We start from the raw sequence: 24,436 nt of genomic DNA, 5'->3' as shown, positions 1-24,436 counted from the left end.
AGCCAGTAAGTGATTGGCCATGTTCTCTTACCCTCATAAGATCACAAAAACTTATGTTGATATGAAGACAACTCAAGACTGAAGCTGCCTGAAATGCCAAGTTGCCACATGGAGAGAAGGCAGCTACCCTAGAGAGCCACATGAGGCCCACAGTGGACTTCGGGTGACCAGACAGAATACACTTTAGTGCCAAGCAACTGAGATTTTGGTATTGTTCCTTACTGCAGCATAATCTAACCCACACTTACTAATATACTCAGTTAAATCCATCTTCTGATGTGTAGCCTGTCTCTATGCCCATTCATCATTTAATCAATGCTTATTATCTATTATGTGCAATGCCCTCTTCTAGGTGTTTGGAACACATCAGGAAACCAAAAACACAAAGATCCCTTTCTTCATAAAGGTTAAATTTTAGCTGGAGGAGAGAGACAAAAAGTACGAAGCATAACAGATAAATTATATAGCATACTGGAAGATAAGAAGTACCAATGAGAAAAGAAAAATTATACAAAGTAAGGATCAGGAATTCTAGGGATGTAAGAGGAGCGGAAGTCAGGTTCAGTATTAGAGAATCTCAGTTTCCTACTTTATAACAGCCACTCTACCTAGTTACAGAACATTGAGGAACAAGGAGAAAATGTGCTTTAAAACTGCTTGTAAATTATACAATGCTATATATATATTCGTTCTTACTGCTGTTGCTATTTCATAGCAGTAGAGGATTCCTCTGGGTCATTATTATAGGAAATAAGGGTAGTATGATATGATTTTACTAAAAATCATGTATTTGGGATACATAAAAATTATTCTGTGTATTCTGCTGTATTTTTAAATATTCAAAGGTAAAGATACTTGATCCCTTGGCAAGTTGCCTCTGGGTCAGAATATCTGCTGAAAAAAGAATTTAGAGTAAGTTAAGAAAGTGTAACAGAAGTATATTCTGTGTTTTGTGACGTGAGAAAAATGTACCCTGATTGCCATGTTCCTATTTCACAGGTTTTGGTCCAACTGTAGTTTTCAGTTAAGAAAAGCCACTTCCTTAGAAATATTAGCCAAAGTTGCCGGTAGACAGAATGGCTGTAAAGAAAGACCTCAATATTCTAGAGGTCTATTTCCTGTTTATTTCTGAATCTTGGAGCATCAAGAGCAGTCAAGTCCAGGAGAGAGGGCAAACTCTGCTCTCATATGTGAATTCCTAGACAATGTACAGAACAGAACAAGGTAATTGCAGACGGAAATAAAAACAACAAATAAAACATTAATAGAGTAGGAGAACATGCCACAAGGTACTGATGTGGTGAAAAAATCAGTTTTGTTGGGAAAGTAAGCCCAGAGTAGGAAGCCACAGACCCACTCACTATCTCCTAGGTACAGTCCATTTACCTCTCTGTGCCTTAGTTCTTAGGACTCTAGAATGGGAATAATCCATACCCACAGCTCACATATCTCGGGAAGGGTCTTAGGGAATGGAAGGATTTGCAAATTGTACAGAACCACCATGCATGTTACTACCCACCCCCAGAAACACAGAGAACACTATAAATGACTAATTTATGATAGATCAACTGACCTAATAACCAAACAGCAAGTCAGGAGAATGTCTAAAAGTAGGTAGAAAAAGGGGAATCTGTCTTTAAGTAAATGGAACAGCATGAAAACACTGTAGGGGTGCCTGGGTAGCTCAGTCAGTTAAGCATCTGCCTTCGCTCAGGTCATGATCTCAGGGTCTTGGGATCAAGCCCACGGCAGGCTCCCTGCTCAGCAGGGAGTCTGCTTCTTCCTCTCCCTCTGCTCCTCTCCCCAGCTTGTGCTCATGCACTCTCTCTCTCAAAATAAATAAATAAAATCATAAAAAAAAAAAAAAGAAAAGAAAGCATTGTAAACACAGACCAGTGTTTTCCAAACTGCAGGTCATTACCAATTAATGAGCTGTAAAATAATTTAGTGGGTTGCAACTAGCATTATTTTCAGTAAAATAAAATAGAACAGACAATATAGTCGTAATGTAAAGCACTGTTACATGAAACTTTTGCTTCAATTATATATGGTTATGTTCCTGTGGGGTCACAATGCTGCTGGGTCACTGTCAAGAAGTGTAAAAGCCACTTACCTAGACTGTAAAGAAGTTTGAGTCAAGGGAGACAGATGTGTCCTGAATTAAATTTTAAGATATTGACATATATATATAGAGAGAGAGAGAGAGAGAAAGATATATATATATATATATATATATATATATATATATATATGATTTTCTAAGACACCTATAACATTTATAAGGTTGACAATATAAAAAAAAATGGCAAGATTCACAGGGATATATATAATCTTACAATTAGTCTCCCTAGCAACACCCTCTGTCCAAATCAATACAAAAGGACTAAATGAAGATCTGACTTAACATAAATTCATGTACCAAAAAAAAGGAGGAGGGGGACAAAAACAAAGGAACGGTCTAGATCATAGATTATAGGCAGTGACGAACTTTCTGTTCTACGGGCTAATGAGTTCATGCGGTATCTCTGCTCAGTTTTGGGTAGCACATCCTAAGAGGCTCTCAGAGACAAAGGAAGGCAACCACCGGACACAGAAGAACCTGAAAACAGCAGACAATACTGGGCATGATTATCCTGAAGGAGACGAAAGAGGCTCATGGCTGCAGTCTTCACAGCATATCGTGTTGCTCTCCAACTACAGCCTTGCAGAAGCTCGCCACGGCACTTGGAATGAGATGTGAACTTTTCCCACATCTGCCTAAGACCCTTCCTTCACCCCACTCCAGCAAACTTTCTACAGACAGAGCTGATCCTGTGTGTGCCCCTTTGTGTAAACTGCCCTTCAGTCAGCCTGAGACACTGTTCCCTAGGTCCTGTGTAGCTGGTTCTTCTGCATCCTGACCTCAGTTCAAACATCACCTCCTCACCGAGGCCTTATCTGACCATTGTCCCTTCTAACATAATTCTCCTCCTAGTCGTGCTCTGTCACATGGCTAACAAATAAAAAAACGAAGACATAAGATGATTATCTATTCCCTCCCCCAACAAGATAAGATCTATGAAGATGGCTGGCCTTGTTTGGGCTTGTTCCTGGTCCCTAGAATAGCACATGCATAATAAAGGTACTAAAACTAACAGAACAATAAACAGTACATAAATTCCTTCTCCTTCTTCCCCTCTTCCTTTTTCTACATCCAACACCACCTTCATGTTCACCTAAGCAAATTAACAGCACATTACGGTGAACAAAAACACCTTTATGTTCATGTATTATTAGAGGTAATTGTATTATTAGAGATTAGGGCACAACATAGAATAGTTATTATCCACATTTCTATTTTTATAAATTGGCAACTGAAAAGTCAGAAAAGTTAATAAATGGCTTGATCAAAGTCCTACAGTACAAGGGACATGTAAATCCAGATGTCTTCCATTTTCTCCAAAACATCATGCTATTTCTCACATTCAGAACAAAGCAAGAGGAAAAACATGGCTGACACATGAGGGAGGGCTGTGTAGTCAATGGCAAAAATGGAAAGTAGAAGACATCAAACTCTAGAGGACCCCGACTACTCAGCTAAGGACTTTGCATGATATTCTTTAGGCAACAGGGAACCATCAAGGATTTGGGGGAAAGTGACATAATCAGATGCTCTCTTTTAGGAAGATAACTCTGCTGGGAATATATACAGTTGATTTTTTAAAAATACTAGAAACAAGGGAGAATATTTTCCCAGTTTAAACATAAAGTCACTATGGATTAAGGAAGAGGGAACAGAAAAGAGAGAGACTGTGATTCAAAGTATGTGGTGGGAGCAGGGAGGGAGTAGAAGGAAAAGTGAAGGCCTCTGAGAATTTTTTTTCTATGCTGAGGATTTAAACATTGTTTGAACATCCAGCAACATCAGATTTTATATTTGTAATTTTTAAGCCTATTCCTTGTTGACATACTTTTAATTAAGAAAAATAGTTCTGAAAACACTACAAATGTGACCACCTGTACAACTTTATTCACTACAGAAAATGTGAGAACTACAGATTCTATTGCATGTTGATTTGTTATCACGAAATGAAATAATACAAATAAGTAATGCAAAATGAATAGACAATTGAAAAATTCAAAGGCTTGCCAATCTTTTAAGGATTGTTAAAAATACAAAAATTTTGGAGTATGGGTTCCTATTAGTGAATCAAAATAAGTAAAAACAGTATCCTTTACTTCATTTCTGAATAGTAATATATATTTTGGAAAAAAGAAAATGTAAGTGTAAAATTGTAGCAAGGTGTTTTTAAAATCCTATTAATTTTTACCTTTTTGAACTAAATTCCTAAAAACATCTTCTTTACAAAGTTAAATGAAATTGGGCTCCAAAATCAACTTCATTTAACGTAAACTGAACTACATACAGATCTCACTTATTTGTAGTTTCATTAAAATTTAGACCTTCTCTGAGGATAATTCATGCCCTACAGATATCATTCTTAGTAAAATCAGAAAACAAATCAACACAGAATAAAATCTATAATTTTATCATATTTTCTATAAGCAAAATAAATTTGTATAGGTGCCACATTTTCAATTGCTTTTTGTAACCAACTCTTAGAAGTAATCTTACAATTTGCTCTTAAAAATTAAAAAGGGTAATAATTCTTTAAAAGTAACGTAAGTCAACAAACATAAGTCTATGTCAGGTTTTATATCCTTGTTATTTTATACATATTCTTGATTGGCAGACAATTTTTCCTGATCCTTCTCAATAGGTTTCCTATTGGGTCCACCTAGCCATGGTAGGCCAGAGTTCAATCTTTAATTCTTGATGTTCACTACAGTTTGCTTACTGAACTTCAGTTTCAGACCATCAAAATCTACACTTCGCAGAGAAGACAAGCAGGAATAAAAGAAATTTTCTTATTTTAAGAATTTTTTTTTTCAAAATAATATGGGAAAAAATACTTGTGAAAGAAATTATTTCTCTACCGATTCATCCGTCACAGAAAGTGTCTCGTTGCCACTTCCTCACTGGCTGCGCTACAGGGAGTGTCTCAGAATGTTCTGTAATTATGTGCATCCCCATTTGTTTTATGTACCCACACACATATATACTTACATATACAACATAAAACCCACATGACCCTAAATAAACTGATTTAGATAAAACCTGATATTACAGAATTTCTTAATGAATTTACTCTCCATATCACATAATTTGGACTAACACATTACCTAAACTTGAAGATGCATGTTTGTCAACCCTGTTTAGAACTTTTGTACAGGGCAGTGGCAGGCAAGCTAAAGAAGTCCATTTCCAGAACTGTTACGATCTTAGTTTCATTTGCTGGATAATTCAGGTGACTACAATATGCTCAGAGTGACAGTCTGCAAAGCAGCATTTAAAAAAATACACGTGTGTGCATGAGCATGGGTATGTACAGATGTGTGTGTGTGTGTGTGTGTGTGTGTCTGTAAGTGTGACAGCATTTCTAGGTAAACAAGTGACAGAATGCTGTTAAGACATTCAGGTGAGTAACAAAGTGAAAACATGTTACTTTTACTGTGAGAAATGACAATGACATGGAATAGTCTACGTTTTCTTCATAGAAATCTATTATTTGCATTGTAAGAGTTGTAACTTCCAAATAAAGCTTGTGAAAGTGCTACTAAAATTTATGCATTTCTTATAGAACTTCCTATCAAATCTTCTTAACCAGAAAAATTTGTAATGCTTTCTAAAAATAAATGTAAAGTGAAAGGGAACAAGACAGTATTACTACTCAACATCAGTTGTAACTTTATTTTCTTAAAATAGTTGACAAAATTAAAACTCTGCAAAAAGGGTAAAGTATTGTCTTTCTATCACTCTTTAACCCAGGATCCAATATTTTGTCATTCAGCAAATAGTGATCAGGTGCCTACATAATGTGCCAGATACTGTTCTAGACATAAAAAAAATTAAATGACAGGTTCAAGGTCACACAGAGTCTTACTAACAAAGCCAGAAAAACTTAAAAAAGTCTAGTCAAGCAATTCAGAGGCTCGTTTCACTACTGTACTATTTACTATTTAGTGTAACTCACTTATTCTTCACCAGGCCATTTTAAAGTTTTTTATTTCACATTTAAACACAATTTTATAAAAAAAAAAAATTAATGGTTTTCAATGAAATTAGGACACCGAAGATGGGGCACCATTAAAGTCAACTTATTTTTATCTTAATTCTTATTTTATTTTGGTTGTTACCGTTTTATCTAAGTTTTATATTTACAAGAAATGTGATTTCAAGAGTATTAAGAGAAGCTCTGTCACTCTCCTTAGGTTATTTGATTTAAAAATTATTTCTTCCTAGTAATTTCTATTGTTTGAAGTGGACAACTTTCCATCGTTAATATAATGTTGTAATAGCTACATTCAGTTCTATCTTATTTTTTTATTTTTTTAAGATTTTGTTTATTTATTTGACAGAGAGAGAGACAGCGAGAGAGGGAACACAAGCAGGAGGAGTGGGAGAGGGAGAAGCAGGCTTCCCACTGAGCAGGGAGCCCGATGCGGGGCTCGATCCCAGGACCCTGGGACCACGACCTGAGCCGAAGGCAGACGCTCAACGACTGAGCCACCCAGGCGCCCCTCAGTTCTATTTTAGATATAAGGGACACTGCCATATTATTAGTTCTAGAATGAATAAACTGCAGATATCTTCTATATAATTTAGGAGAATATTTTCCTCATTAGTTGTAGACCATCTTTAGGTTTTCCCCTCTGCAGTAATCACAACTATACGTGTTGTTTTAATAAATAAACATTTACAAATTTCTATGGTATTTTTAAATAGTCAGATGAAGTCCTCTTTCAAGATATGGTTTAATCATCATCATATCTCCATATTATCTCAATATTGTTAAATGAAGATTAGCATTTTTTTTTCCCCAAATGTCTACCTGCGGTCAAATTAAGAGAAGGAGCCAACTGTCAGGTGAATGGACACATTATGTCTACTAGAGAGCGATAGGGATCGACTCAGGATCTGATGATTTTAAAAATAGTTGTCTTTAGAATTAAGAGCTGGCATATAATTAGTACATCCCTTATGCTGTTTTTCACCACACACATACACACATGCACACATGCACACACACATGCACGCACACGATAACGGAGTGAAATTATACTGTGTCTCTTACCTAAAGAATGTGCAGCTGTGGTTTTGGAGCTGAAAAACCGACCAAGCCCAAGGTCCCCAAGTTTGACCACTCCAGTGGCTGTAATGAACACATTAGCTGGTTTTATATCTGTGAACAGATGCAGGAATCAGGTGAAAGATGATGTCAGCTTAGGTATTTTCAAGGGATTAAAATACTTTTCATGACAGAATTTAAAATCTATCTTAAAAATGAAAGAAAGTCAGTTTGAATTTTGACCCAATTGTTTTATTTTGAATAATTTTGATATATTATCCTCATTATTTCTGAGTTCTCAGTCCTCTGCTAGAGAAATAATCAATGCAGCATGATGGAGATTGCTACTAATTTTCATTTAAAATGCATTTTCAAATAAACTTTTGTGAAATTCAAAGCACAAAATAAATTTATGCCCATTTATACCAACATTAAATATCTTATTAAACATTAATTTATTGATACATTTATATAAAATATAAAATCATAACTCTATTATGAACATAATTATTTAGATGACCTTAGAAATCATAATTGCTTAAATAAACTGTATTGAAATTTTTCAGACCCCAAAATCAGAGGATCAATTCCTAAGTGATGTCATCTCTGCATGCTATGCCCAACTCTTTGATTGACAATCAAGAATATATTAAGAGCTAATGTTAAAAATTAAGAAACAAAGTGGCCCTAATATACGCTGTTCGTTTGAAAAAGGAATCTTCCTTACGCACATTCAATTGCTTTCCTGCCCCTTTTCTTTTTTTAAGTTACCAACATAATCAGTAAGATGCTCAGAAGAGGCAAGCAGAACAATAATTCTCATTCTTATTTAAAACAAGTAGGGCTTTAGTTAAAGGTTTTCATCCTAGTAAACGATAATTTGGAAATAAATTAGCTGAGAATGCATGATATATGCCATGACTGGAAAGTATTTATTCTTAAATTGCCTAATAACCTGCATCATTTAAAACAACATTAGAAATTATTTGTGATTTTTATCCTACCTCTATGCATGACTCGTCGAGAATGCATGTGTTCCAAAGCACTGCAGAGTTGAACAAAGTACTTCCAAACAGTCCTTTCAGGAATTAGCCTCTTTTGTTTCTTAAAATGCTTTTTAAAAAATTAAAAATAGGAATTATTAGGAATTAAAATATCTTAAGACTAGATTCTGACATGCAAAATGCCTTAAGTCAGAAAAACATTACCTTTTATCTATCTATTGCCAACTAAAAAGCATATGATTTCCCACAGTGAATGATTCCAAGAATTTTACCTGACATATTAGCTTAAATTTCTCACTATTATATCTAAAGTTAGCACACGCCATATAATTCTACATCTTTGTGATGTCCAATATTTCAAAAAATTAACATCTATGTAAAATAATTTCCTATCCTAAAAGAATGATGTCAAATTTCATTTTAAGGAAACCCAGGATAAAATAGTCTGGAAACCTGAAGGTAATTATGCTCATTAAAAGACAATTCTTCTCCTGACAGAAGGTTTCACGATAGAATTCCTTTTAAATATTGAACCACCCTGGTGATTTGAAATATCAGTTAATTTATTAAAAATTTAAAAAAAGAGATTTATGTAAAAAGTTTTCATGAATATTTCTATTGCACATTATAAGAAACCTGTACTTTGAATGGATGAATCCAAACTTCATGGAAGAAAAACATTATAGGAAGGTCTGGGCAAAGAGCTGAGCACCAACAAACGAGTTGGGAAAGAGTGGGCCATCATGCATAAGACAGCAATCACCAAAGGAACTGCATAACCAGAGGTATATATTTATGCCCATTTTCCTATATTACATTTGCTAGGAGAATATACTTCCTTCAAGAACAATGTTCTTAGTTTCCTAAAATTTGTAAAGATTATATAAAAATTATTTTTCTAAAACTGCAATTGGTTTCCTATTTAACAATATTTATAAGTGACTAACATGAAATACTACATTTAAACAAGTTTTTATGACATTTTCTGATAATTTTAACTTTTTAAATATACAAATAGTTATTAACAGATATCAACATTTAAATGTGTACTGTAGTGCATTTTTTTCTGGAAATGTTTTTGGAAGTTCAACTGATTCTATTTGTTATTGAAAATGGAGAAACTGTAATTCGGATAACTCCAAAACAAGTTTCTCTGTCAATTTTTTACCCCTGTGACCAGTTGAGGGCAGGCTGAAAGGAAAAACAACACAGGGAAATCTGATGATATCCCTACTTCATACTTAGCAAAAGATTATATCCACTGTCTCATATGTACTCAATATACCAAAAGGATAAATCTTTAAGGAAAAGCCAATAACTTTAGGTTAATGTTTATTATAACACATACTATAGAAATGAACTTAGTAATTTCAATGGCTATTAATATCAGTAGCAAAAAGCAAATAACAATTAGATGACCAGGTAATTAAAAAGCAAAAAAGGGTATTACAAAAATGCTGAAAACCTCCCATATCATGTTTCAATATTAAGTATTTTTAATTGCAGACTGTGTCAACATCACTTTTCATTCTAAGGGGGCCATGCTGCAAAATCAGTTCTATACACATAATTTTCTTACAGATTTGGAATGAGTCCAAATAAAGCCTGTCTATGTGCTCTCCCTGACGCTGGATTAGCATATCAGAAGACTGTTTGATGTCAACAGGAAGATGGGGACCAGGTTTCTTTTCATTCAAAAATAAATACACTGCATCATGTAAGCATCAGACCATGAAAGGAAAATTTTATGCTTTAATATAGATTCTGGAATCATCATAATCATAATTAATTTGGCAGCTTACTTTTTAAAGTCTCATTGTTTAAAAAATAAATCACATATATAGGAAAAAGGCGAATGAAAAAAATGGCCCTCAAAATGCACATTAGGGAAAATGTTATCAGACCAAGACGGTCTGATCATTTTCACATTTTTATATTCTTTGAGACTGTCTCTTTGAACAACAAATTGAAGATGAAGACAATAAACTGACATCAATATAATGCTACCTAGACAGAATGACCTGGCAAAAATATAAGTGTCCAAATTAGTAACAGGTTTCTGAAGAATTATTTCATGAATTTGATTTGCTCATAAAAGAAATCAGAGGCAGCTTCATTATGTCACTGGTATCTCACAATATGTTTTATCTGTTTCACCACATGCAGTTTTCCACCACTTCTCATGTGTAGGGTTTTTTTTTTTTTTTTATCAAAACCAATACTTATGATGAGAAAAGCCTGTCTGTTCTGATGGTGGCACTGTTGGCCATCTCTTAAAAAGAGGATGAACAGAAAGAAGGCAATGAAAATTTGAATCCTTTCTACTACTGGTAAAATTTATATTAGCATTACAGGGCAGAAACTTCCATAATGCCAAAGTATTAAAAAAAAAAATCTTTTCTTGAAATTTATTGTAATATACACATATCTGTTAATTCTTTAGTCAAATAGCATTATCGTTCAAAAATCCTACTTTTCTCTAAAAAAGACAGCCCTATATAACTATTTAGCACTAGATTAGGAAAAAAATCTAATGCCAACATAAATGAAAAATGCACATATATTTGTCATGTGGTAAGTTTTTAATAAAGCAAGAAATAATGTAGCCAAATTTTTTAAAGGTTAGTATCAATAAACATTTATGTGAAAAGGAAGATTGTATAATATGGCACTTTACTATATTTATGTTATAAAATAGAACTTCAAGTTTTTTTAACCTGAAAATAAAATATCTAAAAATTTACAAAGAGGCAGAAATTGGTACTCAGGTATACCTGATCACTTAGAATTAACTTTTATTTAGTCTTTTTTAAAAAATAGGCTAGTCTTTTCACTACACAAAGCTTCAAATACTGTTTACTTTAAAAACCTATTTACTATCTCCATCAACATCATTCAAGTAAACACTGAACATTATTCAAATTCAAGAAACAGATGTATCAAATAGCTAGTCAATGTACATATAAAACATCAGAATATATTATATTCTCACTTAAGTGTAAGGTGAAATTCAGCATACCTGGTAAAATACAGTCACACTGTCACTTAAGCGATGTATATACGTATGTATTAATATAAAAGAGGACAGCTAAGGCAAGTTGCTTCCATTTGAAGATGCCGGAAAACAGTCATACCTTTTAAAAAAAAAAATCATCTAACCTCCTCCTCCAAATTAAATACCCAAGACTAAATCCAATTATATAGTGGACAACTCAGTATTTAAGGACCAGTTTTTAGACTGAACTAGATCACTTGGTTCCTGCACTCTAGATCATCACTCCAAATGGAACATATATATTACTTATTTCTTACTTCTAAGTAACATACACATTTCTTATTTCTAAGTTTTGCAATTCTAACATTCCTCCTCAAGAAATTTTGGGAAAAGCTTCAATGATATTGCCTATAACAAACTCATCCACAGAGAAAAAGCGAAAAATTTTATTATTGTTTTATTTAAAAAAATTAATTTCCATGGTGTTTCAAAATATTTTTTGGTATGTTATTCTTTAACGAAGAAAGTTTCAGACAAAACATCTAGAACAAGCAGGGCTGGCTTCATGAGCATGCAGCCTGTGTAGTCACACAGGGCACTATGTTTAGCTTAATGCTCTGTTGTTGCCATCCTGAAATTCTCAACAATTTTACAGTGAAGAACCCACAGTTATGTAGCTGGTCCTGGGAACAATATACACAGAATCTTTTAGAAATGTACTGCTGTAGTTAAAACAAAGACAAAAAGCAGCAAATGTGATCCCCAGTATGCAAGGCATTCCTGAAGAAGATTAGGAAAAAAGATAATTAAATAATGAGAAATTACGAAGTAGTAAGAGAACTAGAATTAAAAGCACCCGCTCCATCTCTTCCAAGTATCTAACAAGAGGAAGTAAATAATTTATGTTAAATATAAGGGCATATTTCCTGCTTAGGAATGTTGTCAGATGTTTAATGTGCCACTAACATAATCTAGTTTATCACCTTTTATAAAGACCTGATTATGAGCCTTGAGCATGTCACTTAACCTTGGTAGACCACAGTTTCCTCTCTATATTGAACAGAGTTTGGAGATGAGCTATAAGGTCCCCAGTGCCTCCAAAATAGAATCTATGGTTCTACAATCTCAAGTACAAATAAAACTTACAATTTAAGAAATGCCTACATGGCACATTTTCACACATAAAGATAATGCTACTTTACTGGTATGTCCTATCCTTTAAATCTCCAGTTAGTAAAAACAAAGCAAATAATAATAATAATAGTAATACCTCAGAGATCCCCATAGGTCCAGTTAACACTACAAATGATCTTCACATGAGATGACAGGTAGTTAGAGAAACTTGCAATAGGTCAAACATTTATCATCAGAAGGGATGTTATGTTCCCAAACATATCTCTGTAATTATAATGCATTTTCATAAGACTACATTTTGCAGTGGTTGTTTCAGAGAAATTCAAGGCACAGAGACTGGGTGATGGAAAGGATGGGATGCTTCTGAAAGTGTAACTGATGGTTCTAAGCGCGATTTGTATTATATATTAATCTTTCTGCAGAAACATTTTTCTTCTGAAGGTATAAGGATGTCTCAACAGACTAAATCTCACAAATACTTGCTATACACAATTTTGAGAATATATAAATGTGCAAAATAGTTATGTCTCAATTAGAATTTTGGTTTTGTAATACTAATTTGCAGCATGTGAATATTTTCACTCTTGGCACTCTGAATAAAATTCAGCAATCTGAAGTCACTCTAGAAGGTGTGATGTGGAATGGGACTGGCAGCCATGAGACCACTGAAAATACTTATCACTGGCATCTGAGTTTATCCACTTTGATAAAATATTTCCCGTGCAAGCTCCACTTGTCTTTTTCCTTTCATGTAATGTTGGAAAACCCACTAAGAGTATTCAGCTGTTTCTGGATTATAATTTAATAGAATATCAATATAATCTATTCATTCCCCCATATCAAAATTATATGGGTTATTAAGGAAGCTGAAATAGGTTTCATCTTAGGGTAGGAAGGGTAAAGATTTTTCTCTGAGCAATTAAGCCTTGGGGAAAAAAACCCTTAAGTTATTTAGCAAACAAGAAAAATAAGCTCCTATAAAGTCACAATGTTTTTCCCCCAAAGAAGTTGCGTTCGGAACATTAGCACATTGATATTGAGGAAACTTAGGACATTAAAAAAATCAATAAAAAATAAATGAATGCATCAGAATTACTACAAGGAATAATTCCTGCATTGCTGTCACATGGATAATTTTTAAGAGAAGCTTCCATGTTATTAAAACTAATAGAGAAGATACTTGGAAATCTTTAAGATGTCTTCTCTGCTGCATCAGAGTACTAGAGACAGAAAGAGTGAGACACAAAAGCAGAAAGTTAATCTTCAGGAAGACACAAGGTCACAAAGATAAATGGAAACATTTGCCTCTTTAATACATTCTTTCTGGTTCTGTTTTACGAGACATTGGTAAGATAGTTGGAAAGATATTTCAATATTCTTAACGGACAAGGGAAACACAGCAGAACAATAATGAGACAGTAAAAGTCTCTTGGCAGAAATCCATTTAGGGGAAAAAAAAAAAGGACAGGAGTCTGTGTATCTCATTTTTACTTAACTGTTACAGCTCTCCCAGTACTACTGCTCATGATATTATAGGATTTTTAAAGGCAGCTTTAGATCAGTATTACCTTAAAATGTAAAGAGCAAGACGTCCCTTGAAAATTATCTTCTAATTATCCCAAGTTCAAAAGTTATACATCACCTTTAGTTATGCTCACAGAATTACATAATGGCCATTAGGATATATAATTTTTAATTTACTAAAATCCCTAAGTTCTATACTACTTTACTATCAAGCTACTTAAGTATCAAAGAAAACCCAGGTGATATTTTATCAGTAACACTGCTTTTATACAAATAATTCTGTATAACACACTACGCATATATACCAATATAGACATAAATCTATATGGATACACAAACACATGGTTGTTCATGCAATATGAGTAGGTAACTATGTACATATACATATGTATATAATATTCAATTCTGTATGGATTTTTGTCAGATAGTGCCACTGATTTGTAACCTTAAACTTCCAAATAATTCTAAGATCATAACATAGACAACAATCTTATACAAAAGACTCAGAGGGAACAGCCCACATTTGGAATCACTGGCAATTCTCATAGTTGCCTGGCTTGGATGATACATTTTATGCCAGATGCTGAAATGGAAAGTGTAGGTGTCCTTGTAAACTATAAATCAGAGTTATCCAAGATAGATGGTACTACTGGGAAGATTTTATTGCTTTAAGGATTCAAAGGTCAAAAGTGTAAAAGACACTTCAAAATGATTTTATTTCCAGTCTAGCCTCTAAATTTGGATAAGTAAAAATAAAAATGTGTCTGCAAATGTAAAAAACAACCACATCAAAAAGGTGAACAAGATTTATAAGTTCTAATATTTGGAGATAATAATTATCTTTAAAACACTGTTAATATTTTAGTTAATATATCAAAGCCTGTGGTATGCAGAACTGTAGGACAAACTTCACCCCCCAAAATCCCCAAGTTCTATATATAATTCCCTCCCTTTATGTGTAAGTTGGGTTGTGAATATGATGAATTATCATTCCTCTATCATGTTGTCTTATATGGCAGGAAGGATTTTGCTGATGTAATTAAGGCTCCAAATCAGCTGCTTTTGGGTTAACCAAAAAGGAGATTATCCTGGGTAGGCGTGGCCTAACCTGGTAAACCCTTCAAAAAAGTTAAGAGATTCAAAGCCAGAGAGACTTGACCACTGGCCTCAAGGTAACAAACTGCCAGGCTATGGAGAGGGCCATGTGGCAGGGAACAGCAGGAGACCTCTAGGACCCAAGGATTGTCCCCAGCTGATAACCACAAAGACAGTAGGGACTTAACTCATGTAACTGCAAGGAACTGAATGCTTCTAGCCAACCAGCAAACAAGGAAGAAAACCGTATCCTCAGATGAAATCACAGCCCCAGCTGGCACCTTCATTTTAGTCTTCTAAGAGCTTGAGCAGAGAACCCACTAACTAGTATGTGAACTCACTGACCCATACAAACGGTGAGATAATAAATTTGTGTTGTTTTAAGTTGTGAACTTTGTGATAATTAGCAATAAAAGAAAAATACAATGTGCATTTCTAAACACAATAAAAAATCAACATATAAAATTAACTTTATGTGTAAAGGAAAGGAGTCTTAAGGTTTCTCCAAATTTAAAGGGAATGCCATACAAGGGGTAACAATGCAGAAAATACAAGTTGCATATTAAAGAAGACAGCATATATCTAAATATATTAAGAAAAGATACCCTAGATCAGGAACAAGACAAAGATGCCCACTCTCACCACTCCTATTCAACATCGTAGAAGTCCTGGCCAGAGCAATCAGACAAGAGAAAGAAATAAAAGGTATCAGAATTGGAAAGGAAGAAGGAAGAAGTAAAATTGTCTCTATTTGTAGATGATATGATTTTATATACACAGAAAATCCTAAAGACACAACCAAAAAAACATTAATTCTAATCAATGAATTCAGTAAAGTTACAGGAAACAAAATTAATGTAGAAAAATCAATACTGTTTCTATATACTAACAATAAGTTATCTGAAAAAGAAATAAAGAAAATGATCCTATAGCACCAAAACCAATAAAATACTTAGGAACAAACTTAATCAAGGAGTTTTCTACTCTAAAAATGGTAAGACATTGATGAAAGAAATCAAAGGAAGCACTAAAACAAATGGAAAAGTATCCTGTGTTCAGAGTGGGAAGAATTTTAAATTGTTAAAATGTCAATACTACCATAAGCCATCTAGAGATTCAAGGCAATCCCTATCAGGATTCCAATGGCATTTTTTTTATGGAAGTAGAAAAAATAATTCTAAAACTTGTATAGAACCACAAAAGACCCCAAATAGCAAAAGCCAAAGCAATCCTAAGAAAGAATAACAAAGTGGCAGAGGCATCATACTTCTTGATTTCAAGCTATACTATAAAGCTATAGTAATCAAAACAGTATGGTAATCTGTGTTGGTGGTATAGTGGTGAGCATAGCAGCCTTCCAAAACAGTATGGTACTGTCATAAAAACAAACAGATCAATGAAGCAGAATTGACAGCCCAGAAATAAACCCAAGCATGTACAGTCAACTAAATACTGGACAAGGGAGCTAAAAATACTCAATGGAGAAAAAATAGTCAGTCTCCTCAATAAACGGTGCTGAGAAAAGCGGATATTCACATGTAAAAGAATGAAACTAGAATGAAACCATTAAAACCATGAAACTCCTAAAAAAGAAAAAAAATAGGAACAAACCTTGACATGGGTCTTGACAGCAATTGTTCTGACACCTAAAGCGTAAGCAGCAACAACAAAATAAACAAGGGTCACCATATTAAACTAAAAAGCTTCAGAAGAAATGATCAACAAAGCAAAAAGGCAACCTATGGAATGGGAAAAAAAAAACTGCAAACCATACATCTGATAAGGCATTAATATCCAAAATATATAAAGAATATATCTCAATAGCAAATACTAATAATAATAACAATAATAATAATGATGCAATTAAAAAATGGGCAAAGACCTAAATAGACATTTTCCAAAGAAAATACATGAATGGCCAACAGGTACATGAAAAGATGCTCAACAACACTAGTCATTAGAGAAATGCAAATCAAAATCACAATGAGATATTGCCTCATGCCTGTCAGAATGGCCATCATCAAAAAAACAAAAGATAACAAATGCTGGCATGGAACTCTTGTACAGTGTCGGTGGGACTGTAAACTGGTACAACCACTATGGAAAACAGTAAGGAGGATCCCTAAAAAATTAAAAATGGGACTAGCATATGATCCAGCAATTCCACTTCCAGGAATATATCCACAAGAAATGAAAACACTAGCTCAAAAAAATATCTGGCACCCCTATGTTCACAGCAGCATTATTTACAATACCCAAGACATGGAAACCACATAAATGACCACTGACAGATGAATGGAAAAAAGAAGTTGTCGTGTATATATATATATACACACACACACACAATAGAACATTATTCAGCCATTAAAAAAAAAAAAAAAAAAACAAGGAAAACCTGTCATTTGCAATAACAGGGATAAACTTTGAGGGCATTATAAGCTAGACAGAGAAAGGCAAACGTTGTGTTGTATAATTTTACTTATATGTGGAATTTAACACACACACACAGACTCATAAAAAAAGGTCAGATTTGTGGTCTCCAGAGACAGAGGGTGGGCAGAGGGGGGATTGGAGGAAGGTGGTCAGAGGTTACAACGTAAATAAGTACTAGGATGGAATGTACAACATGATGACTCCAAATAATACTACTGAATGGAAAGTTGTTATAAGAGTAAATCCTAAGAGTTGTCATCATAAGACTTTTTATTGTATCTTTGAGATGACAGACACTAAACTTATTGTGGTAATCATTTCACAATATAACCATAATACTGTTCACCTTACACTTACAGTAATGTGTGTTAATTATATCTCAATAAAACTGGGAGGAAAAAAGAGCCTTACCTTATTATTTGGAATTGTGCCAAACTCTTGACACAAAATAGATATCCATTTAAATCAGTAATCCATATTTCACTAAAAAAAGTTTCCAAGTATAATGTTGACCTACTTTTTAGCCAGTGTGCTGTGGTATGAAAATCTTTTGGCAGATAGCAAACTTCTACGCTTCCCCCTAAGAGATTTATTACATTGGGTTATATTGTATTTTATTGACATTTTAGCAGAATAAAGGTTTTTACAAATATAACGTTAAAGATATGCACTTTTTTCTTTTGTCTCAAACTGACTTTTTAAGAGGTAATTATAAATATAAGAAATTGTAAATAGTTCAATGAATAAACTATACGTTAGAAAAATGGGCTATGAATGACAGATGTTGGCAGGGATGCAGAGAAAGGGGAACCCTCCTACACTGTTGGTGAGAATGCAAGCTGGTGCAGCCACTCTGGAAAACAGTATGGAGGTTCCTCAAAAAGTTGAAAATAGAGCTACCATATGATCCAGCAATTGCACTACTGGGTATTTACCCCAAAGATACAAATGTAGGGATCCGAAGGGGTACATGCACCCCGATGTTTACAGCAGCAATGTCCACAATAGCCAAACTGTGGAAAGAGCCAAGATGTCCATCGACAGATGAATGGATAAAGAAGAGGTGGTATATATATACAATGGAATATTATGCAGCCATCAAAAGGAATGAGATCTTGCCATTTGCAACGACATGGATAGAACTGGAGGGTATTATGCTGAGCGAAATAAGTCAATCAGAGAAAGACATATATCATATGACCTCACTGATATGAGGAATTCTTAATCTCAGGAAACAAAGTGAGGGTTGCTGGAGTGGTGGGGGGTGGGAGGGATGGGGTGGCTGGGTGATAGACATTGGGGAGGGTATGTGCTATGGTGAGCGCTGTGAATTGTGTAAGACTGTTGAATCACAGACCTGTACCTCTGAAACAAATAATACATTATATGTTTAAAAAAAAAGAAGAAGAAGAAGATAGCAGGAGGGGAAGAATGAAGGGGGGGAATCAGAGGGGGAGACGAACCATGAGAGACTATGGACTCTGAGAAACAAACTGAGGGTTCTAGAGGGAAGGGGGGTGGGGGGATGGGTTAGCCTGGTGATGGGTATTAAAGAGGGCACGTTCTGCATGGAGCACTGGGTGTTATACGCAAACAATGAATCATGGAACACTACATCAAAAACTAATGATGTAATGTATGGTGACTAACATAACATAATAAAAAAAAGAATAAAAATTAAAAAAGAAAATAAAATAAAAAAGAAAAATGGGCTATGAAAATTTTAAATACATTTTAGCAATATTTCTATTGATACCTAAAAAAAAGAAAACAAAGCTTTTGTTTATACCTTTCTGAGATTTGTCTCTCGTCTTCTCTACACTAAGTCTAAGTCTCTATCACCAAATTTGTTTCTTGATGTTCAAAGAGTGAAATAAACAGTATTAATAAGGCATACTGCAAAATAGAGCATCTATTGGTCCAATTTGGGGTATGATAAAGAAAATACGAAGTATATAAATCACAACTTGATAAACTGAAATCTGTTTTTTAAGAGTCTATTTTCCTTTAAAATTCTGATTTCTGATGATAAAGAAATAGATGATGAAAAATTCTAGATTTCCTTTTATCCTAAAACTCATCTGGGAAGTATTTCATCTGACCACAGCCTCAGGTATTCCTTTGTCACTAATTAGAGAAATACTGAATATTTCAACTATAAATTGCTTAATTATATTTGTCAGCTTGCTCTAAACCAATTAATTATTTACTTGTAAAAATCTTTGATGCAATGCTATCCAGAGGTTCATTTCTGGAATACAGACCAGGAGCTATATTTTCTCTTCTACCCCAATTAAGCTGAAGACTTGAGACAGTGAAATATACTGTTGTGATGCATTATGATTTACAATATTACTCACTATAAAGAAATGAATCATTTTCTTACAATTCAAGTATCTACTGCTGTCCTTTATAAAGCATTAAGTCACCGTCATGTTCCTTCATAAAAGAAGTTCCTATGACTTTTTTCTTAATGTAGTCTCTTTTATAAAGAACAGCTTATAGCACAAATAAGAATGTTTAGAAAAGAATTTTTGAATTTCTTGGGGAAAAAAATACCCTTCCTGTATCAGCTCAGAACACCATCTTCTGTCTCGCCAGCATACCACTCAATATCTTAGCAACTCCCCGTAAGACCAGAATGAAACTGCAAGAAACAACCACCCATATTCACCTACTGGTCCCTGGAACAGAGAACCATAGCAGAGGTAAAAAGAATCAACCTGGAATTAAGGAAGGAAGGAAGGAAGGAAGGAAGGGAGGGAGGGAGGGAGGGAGGGAGGAAGGAGATAATCACCTTTTATGCACTCATTGACCACATGTTTATTAATAGAGCTACTACTATGAGCCAGGCACCCCCCTAGAAACTGAAGGTGTCTACACCTTCTACAGCAGATATCTGTTGAGCATCTACTCTGTGCGGCCCACTGTCCTAAGCACTAGGGATTTGTGAGGTGACAAAACAAACTAAGATTTCTCCCTCTGAGATCTTATATTCTGCATCACACAGGTTTAGTAAATCTTGGCAAACATCTTTACCATCAACAGGAAACTTAAGAAGGATTTAAAAAGAGGTCTTTCTTTTTTTTTTCCTCCTTTCTCACCTCTCTTGAAAAGACTGATGGAGAAACAGGTGCTGGAAGGTTAGTTTAAAAGCTCCCGTTCTCTAGGTGAGAGATGATGGTACTTCACACTACAGGGAGAGAAATGGAAACAGAGCTGGGTGGAATATTTGAAAGTCATTTAAGAGAAAAATAAACTGAACTTGGTGACAGACTGAAGTGGGAGGTAAGGAGAGAGAAGTGTCAAAGAAAAGTCCTGGGCTCCAGCGTGCACGACTGGGCAGACAGGTGCTGAACTCTGAGTTAGGAAATGTGGGAGAAAGGTAGTCTGGGGAAGATAATGAATTTCTTTACAGGGGTGTTGAGCTAACCTGAATTCAGAATTAGAAGACAGCTCCAGACTAAAGATAAAACATTAGAAAACAAGCATACTGAAAGTAACTGAATCTACGGGCATGAATGACATCAACTACAAAGAGAGTATAAAGCAAAAAGGAAAAAAAAAAGCCAGGAACACAACTTTTAAAACTCCATCATGAAGGGCTAAGACAAAAGAATGACTCAGTTAAGAAGAATCAGAGCGTCCGGAGAGACAGGAAGGAAACAAGGCACGATGGGACTCAACAAACCAGTGGAGGAGTATTTTAAGGAGGAGGGTATGAAAAGCAAAGCCAAATGCAGCTGAGAGATCAAGTGGAGTGAGCACTGGATGAAGCCCCCTGGATTTAATGATAGAGGTCATTCAAGAGCCATTTCTTGTGGTTTTGGGAACAGGGTCAGGAGTGAGTGAGTGTCTGCAAAGAAAAAACAGAACCGGGACAGTAAGAAGGAAAAGGCAGGTGGGGGTGCAAGACTTAAGTCAGGAGGGTCTTCTTTCATCCCCTTACCTAAAACAGCAACACCCCTCTCTCCTCATTGTCCTTCTTTATTTATTATAAAGACATACATAAATGTAACCAGATATAAAAATAGTCTACTCATGTGAAACTTCTTAGTCAAACTTTCTTTTATGGACACTGGAATAACTTTCTGTTATGGCCATTATGCTGAGACTATTCTAAGATCTATAAGTTTGACAATATAACTTTCCACCTTTAGGAGGGCTCCAAGAGGATCTGGGAAATCTGACCCAGAATCTTGTATATCTTGATGAGGTTGACTAAGGGTACCTACAATAAAGGATAGGATCATTAAAGGCTTATATAATAATGTCTACTAGATAGGAAGGAAGAATGATATTACCAATTCTCTAAAGAACTACTTCAGTTCTATCTAAGTACAATGCATTGCTCTATAAACATATAATTTACTAGCAATCACTTTTAAAAACTTTTAAAAAGTTTCCTAAGTAATCTTTTACATGATAGATACCTTCAAATTTTAGTCAGAAGCCCTAAGGATACTTTGAGAGTATAGTTATCAATCTATAACAGTACATTACTATTCATTACCAAACAGAATCTGTTGTTCTGAATGGATCTTACTATATCTACTGGGTCAGTTGATAAAAAAAATTCCTTGAGGGGCGCCTGGGTGGCTCAGTCGTTAAGCGTCTGCCTTCAGCTCGGGTCATGATCCCAGTGTCCTGGGATCGAGCCCCACATCGGACTCCCTGCTCCGCGGAGAGCCTGCTTCTCCTCCCACTCCCCCTTCTTGTGTTTCCTCTCTCGCTGTCTCTCTCTCTGTTAAATAAATAAATAAAATCTTTAAAAAAAAAAAAAAAATTCCTTGAAAATGTCAACTGATGGCAAGAGCCATTTAAATAAGGGAGCTGAGTTAATCACCACAATAAATATAAAAACACAGACAAATTTTTCCTCCCCCACTGGTCTAAGAAATCCGAATCTACTAAAGATGCAGATCACAGGGCTTCTTCTATAAAGCACTCTGATCTTGCCCTAGTTTTCTCAAGTGGTGAAAGGACAGGAGTATTCTTCCAAGGCAAATGTTATGGGCTCAGGCATGCCTTGGCAATGGGCTAGGGACAGCAACGTCTAGGTGTGGAGGAACAGTAGCAAAGAAAGAAAACTAGACTGGAAAAGAGCAAAAAACTCTAGAAGAGAATCAAAACCCCAAATCATCAACCTCTCAATCAGGGGCAAGACTTGATAACTGAAACTGTTTTTTATCTGCCTTCAGCTGGTATTTGCCCAATGAAGATTTGCTTTCTTTGCTTCCTACTATAAGTTTTAAACAACTCTTGCACTTAAAGTTTAAGCCAAGAATTGTATATTAGTTGTCTCTCTTATAAAGACAATTTACATTGGCTTTTATATGTCTCATCTTGATGGTTATTTTATAAATTTTGCATTTGTGTGTTTGCATTTCTTTTTAAAATTAAAACCACAAATTTTTTATTTATTATTATTATTATTATTTATTTTTTTTTTTTTAGTGTTCATTAATTTGCAAAGACGGTACTAGTGTTGGGAAGTCCCTAAAACAGACAATCAGATAACGGATTAGAAGTGAGTCACTCTCACCATGGGACTTTAAACAGAGTCAGCTCGATAGCATTCTGTGATAATAAAAATATTACCTCCCTGTCATGTAGTATTTTTATAATTTAGCAAGCAATCTTAAAACTGCCTCCGTCTTATGGATGAGGCAACTAAGACTAACAGAAGTTAAGTGGCAGGAGAGCTGACCCGCTGACACCAGGCTCACACCAGAGAGCAGGGTTCCTAGCTACTGCCAGAGAACCAGTGAGCACCTTGATCAGAAAATCTGTGAAGGCTTAGTGATGGAAGACAAAGTGTGTATGCACCAACATCTCTCTCGGCAGAAGGTCAAGGGTTTTCATCTGACTTTTCAAAGGAGTTCTGTGATATAAAAATCTTTAAGTGCCACTAAAGGAAAACACATGAAATTTTGCATCAGATAAACTCTAATTTCAAACATCAGTTCTTCTATTTACTAGTAATGATGGTTATCTTCTCTAAGTGTCAAATTTAGCCCCAGAATCCTTTTAAACAGTAATATGGTAATGTGTATAGCATCTAACGTTGTTTTTAAGAACGCCCTACAATAATTCCATGTAGCAGAGATGACTAGCTGTGCTCCTGTATCTGTCGAGAGACTGAATTTACAGACAATGCCCAGATCATATAAAAACAGAACTTTGATCCACAACCTTCAGCAACCTGACCAGAAAACCAAGTTTTTATCCATAACAAACGACCCAGGACGCCAGCCCACCATGTCTGGTGTGCAGGAAGCCAGATTGCCATCTCTAGCAACAATCTAAGAAGCTAAGCAATAACTCTGTATCAATCAGCCCCAAATGCCCAGGACTTGATGAATACCCAACAGCTTCCCTAATTGGTCCAACTTAGGACCAATCAGAAAAAGCCAGGTGAGATGCCCCACTTCTAAGAAGCTCATGTAAAGCTTCTTCGTCCCAACAGCCTCGAATCAGGTCATACCTAAAGGCTTATTTTTCCCATCATAAAGATTTCCTATTCCTCTGCCTGCCTGTGAATCTCTGTCAAAATGTTAATGACAATGCTTGACTCCCTTGCTGTAGGAAGCTCAGAGTAAAGAGCCTTGCTTTTCTCATTTAGTTGGTCTTCACTGATTTCCACCCTGTTCAACATGTCTTCCTGAGTAACAGAAGTTCAGCTGGCACATGACCAGCCAAATGAAGACTATATATTCCAGCCTCCCTTGTAGCTACACATGTTCATAAGACTAAATTCTGGCTGAAGTGATGAAGCTAAGAATGTTGTGTGGCAGTATCCAGGAACGTGCCTCAAGATACAGCCACCAAGTGCCCTCTGTCCCTTCCTGCCTCAGAGAGGTGGCTTGATCAGCTGCAAATAGGCTTGGTTTCTGAGAATTTGATAGATCAGAGCTGCCATATCAGCTCCAGAATTTTATGTAACAGAGAAATATAATTAGTAACAATAATAATATATCAGTAGCTTCCATTTGTATAGCCTTATTATGTGTGAGACAGGTCTTAGGTCTTAATAAATGTCAAATAATTAATCATTTACAACAATCCTATGAAGTAGGTTC

At 35.1% G+C, this 24,436-nt stretch overlaps 1 protein-coding gene and 1 long non-coding RNA gene across 7 annotated transcripts in view; both read right to left on the bottom strand.

Moving 5' to 3' along the window:
• Positions 1–24,436, bottom strand: part of NEK7 (NIMA related kinase 7) — a 166,005-nt gene that overhangs the window by 33,635 nt on the left and 107,934 nt on the right. For all 6 annotated transcript variants that reach the window (XM_036121902.2, XM_036121919.2, XM_036121948.2 and 3 more), the window contains 2 exons: positions 8,174–8,282; positions 7,176–7,283 (listed from right to left, as the gene is read on the bottom strand). In XM_036121902.2, coding sequence (XP_035977795.1) covers positions 7,176–7,283; positions 8,174–8,282 — 217 coding nt within the window. The remainder of the gene's footprint in view (positions 1–7,175; positions 7,284–8,173; positions 8,283–24,436) is intronic.
• LOC144382610 (uncharacterized) lies at positions 15,566–17,976 on the bottom strand. Its single transcript, XR_013449910.1, has 3 exons — positions 17,872–17,976; positions 16,533–16,567; positions 15,566–15,589 (listed from the first exon to the last, which is right to left on the bottom strand). It is a non-coding gene; the product is annotated as an uncharacterized LOC144382610 (long non-coding RNA).

This window comes from Halichoerus grypus, chromosome 7, assembly GCF_964656455.1.
Source record: "Halichoerus grypus chromosome 7, mHalGry1.hap1.1, whole genome shotgun sequence".
Lineage (NCBI taxonomy): Eukaryota > Metazoa > Chordata > Mammalia > Carnivora > Phocidae > Halichoerus > Halichoerus grypus.
The sequence above is the reverse complement of the archived record's forward strand: the minus strand, read 5'-3'. Positions and strand labels throughout refer to the sequence as shown.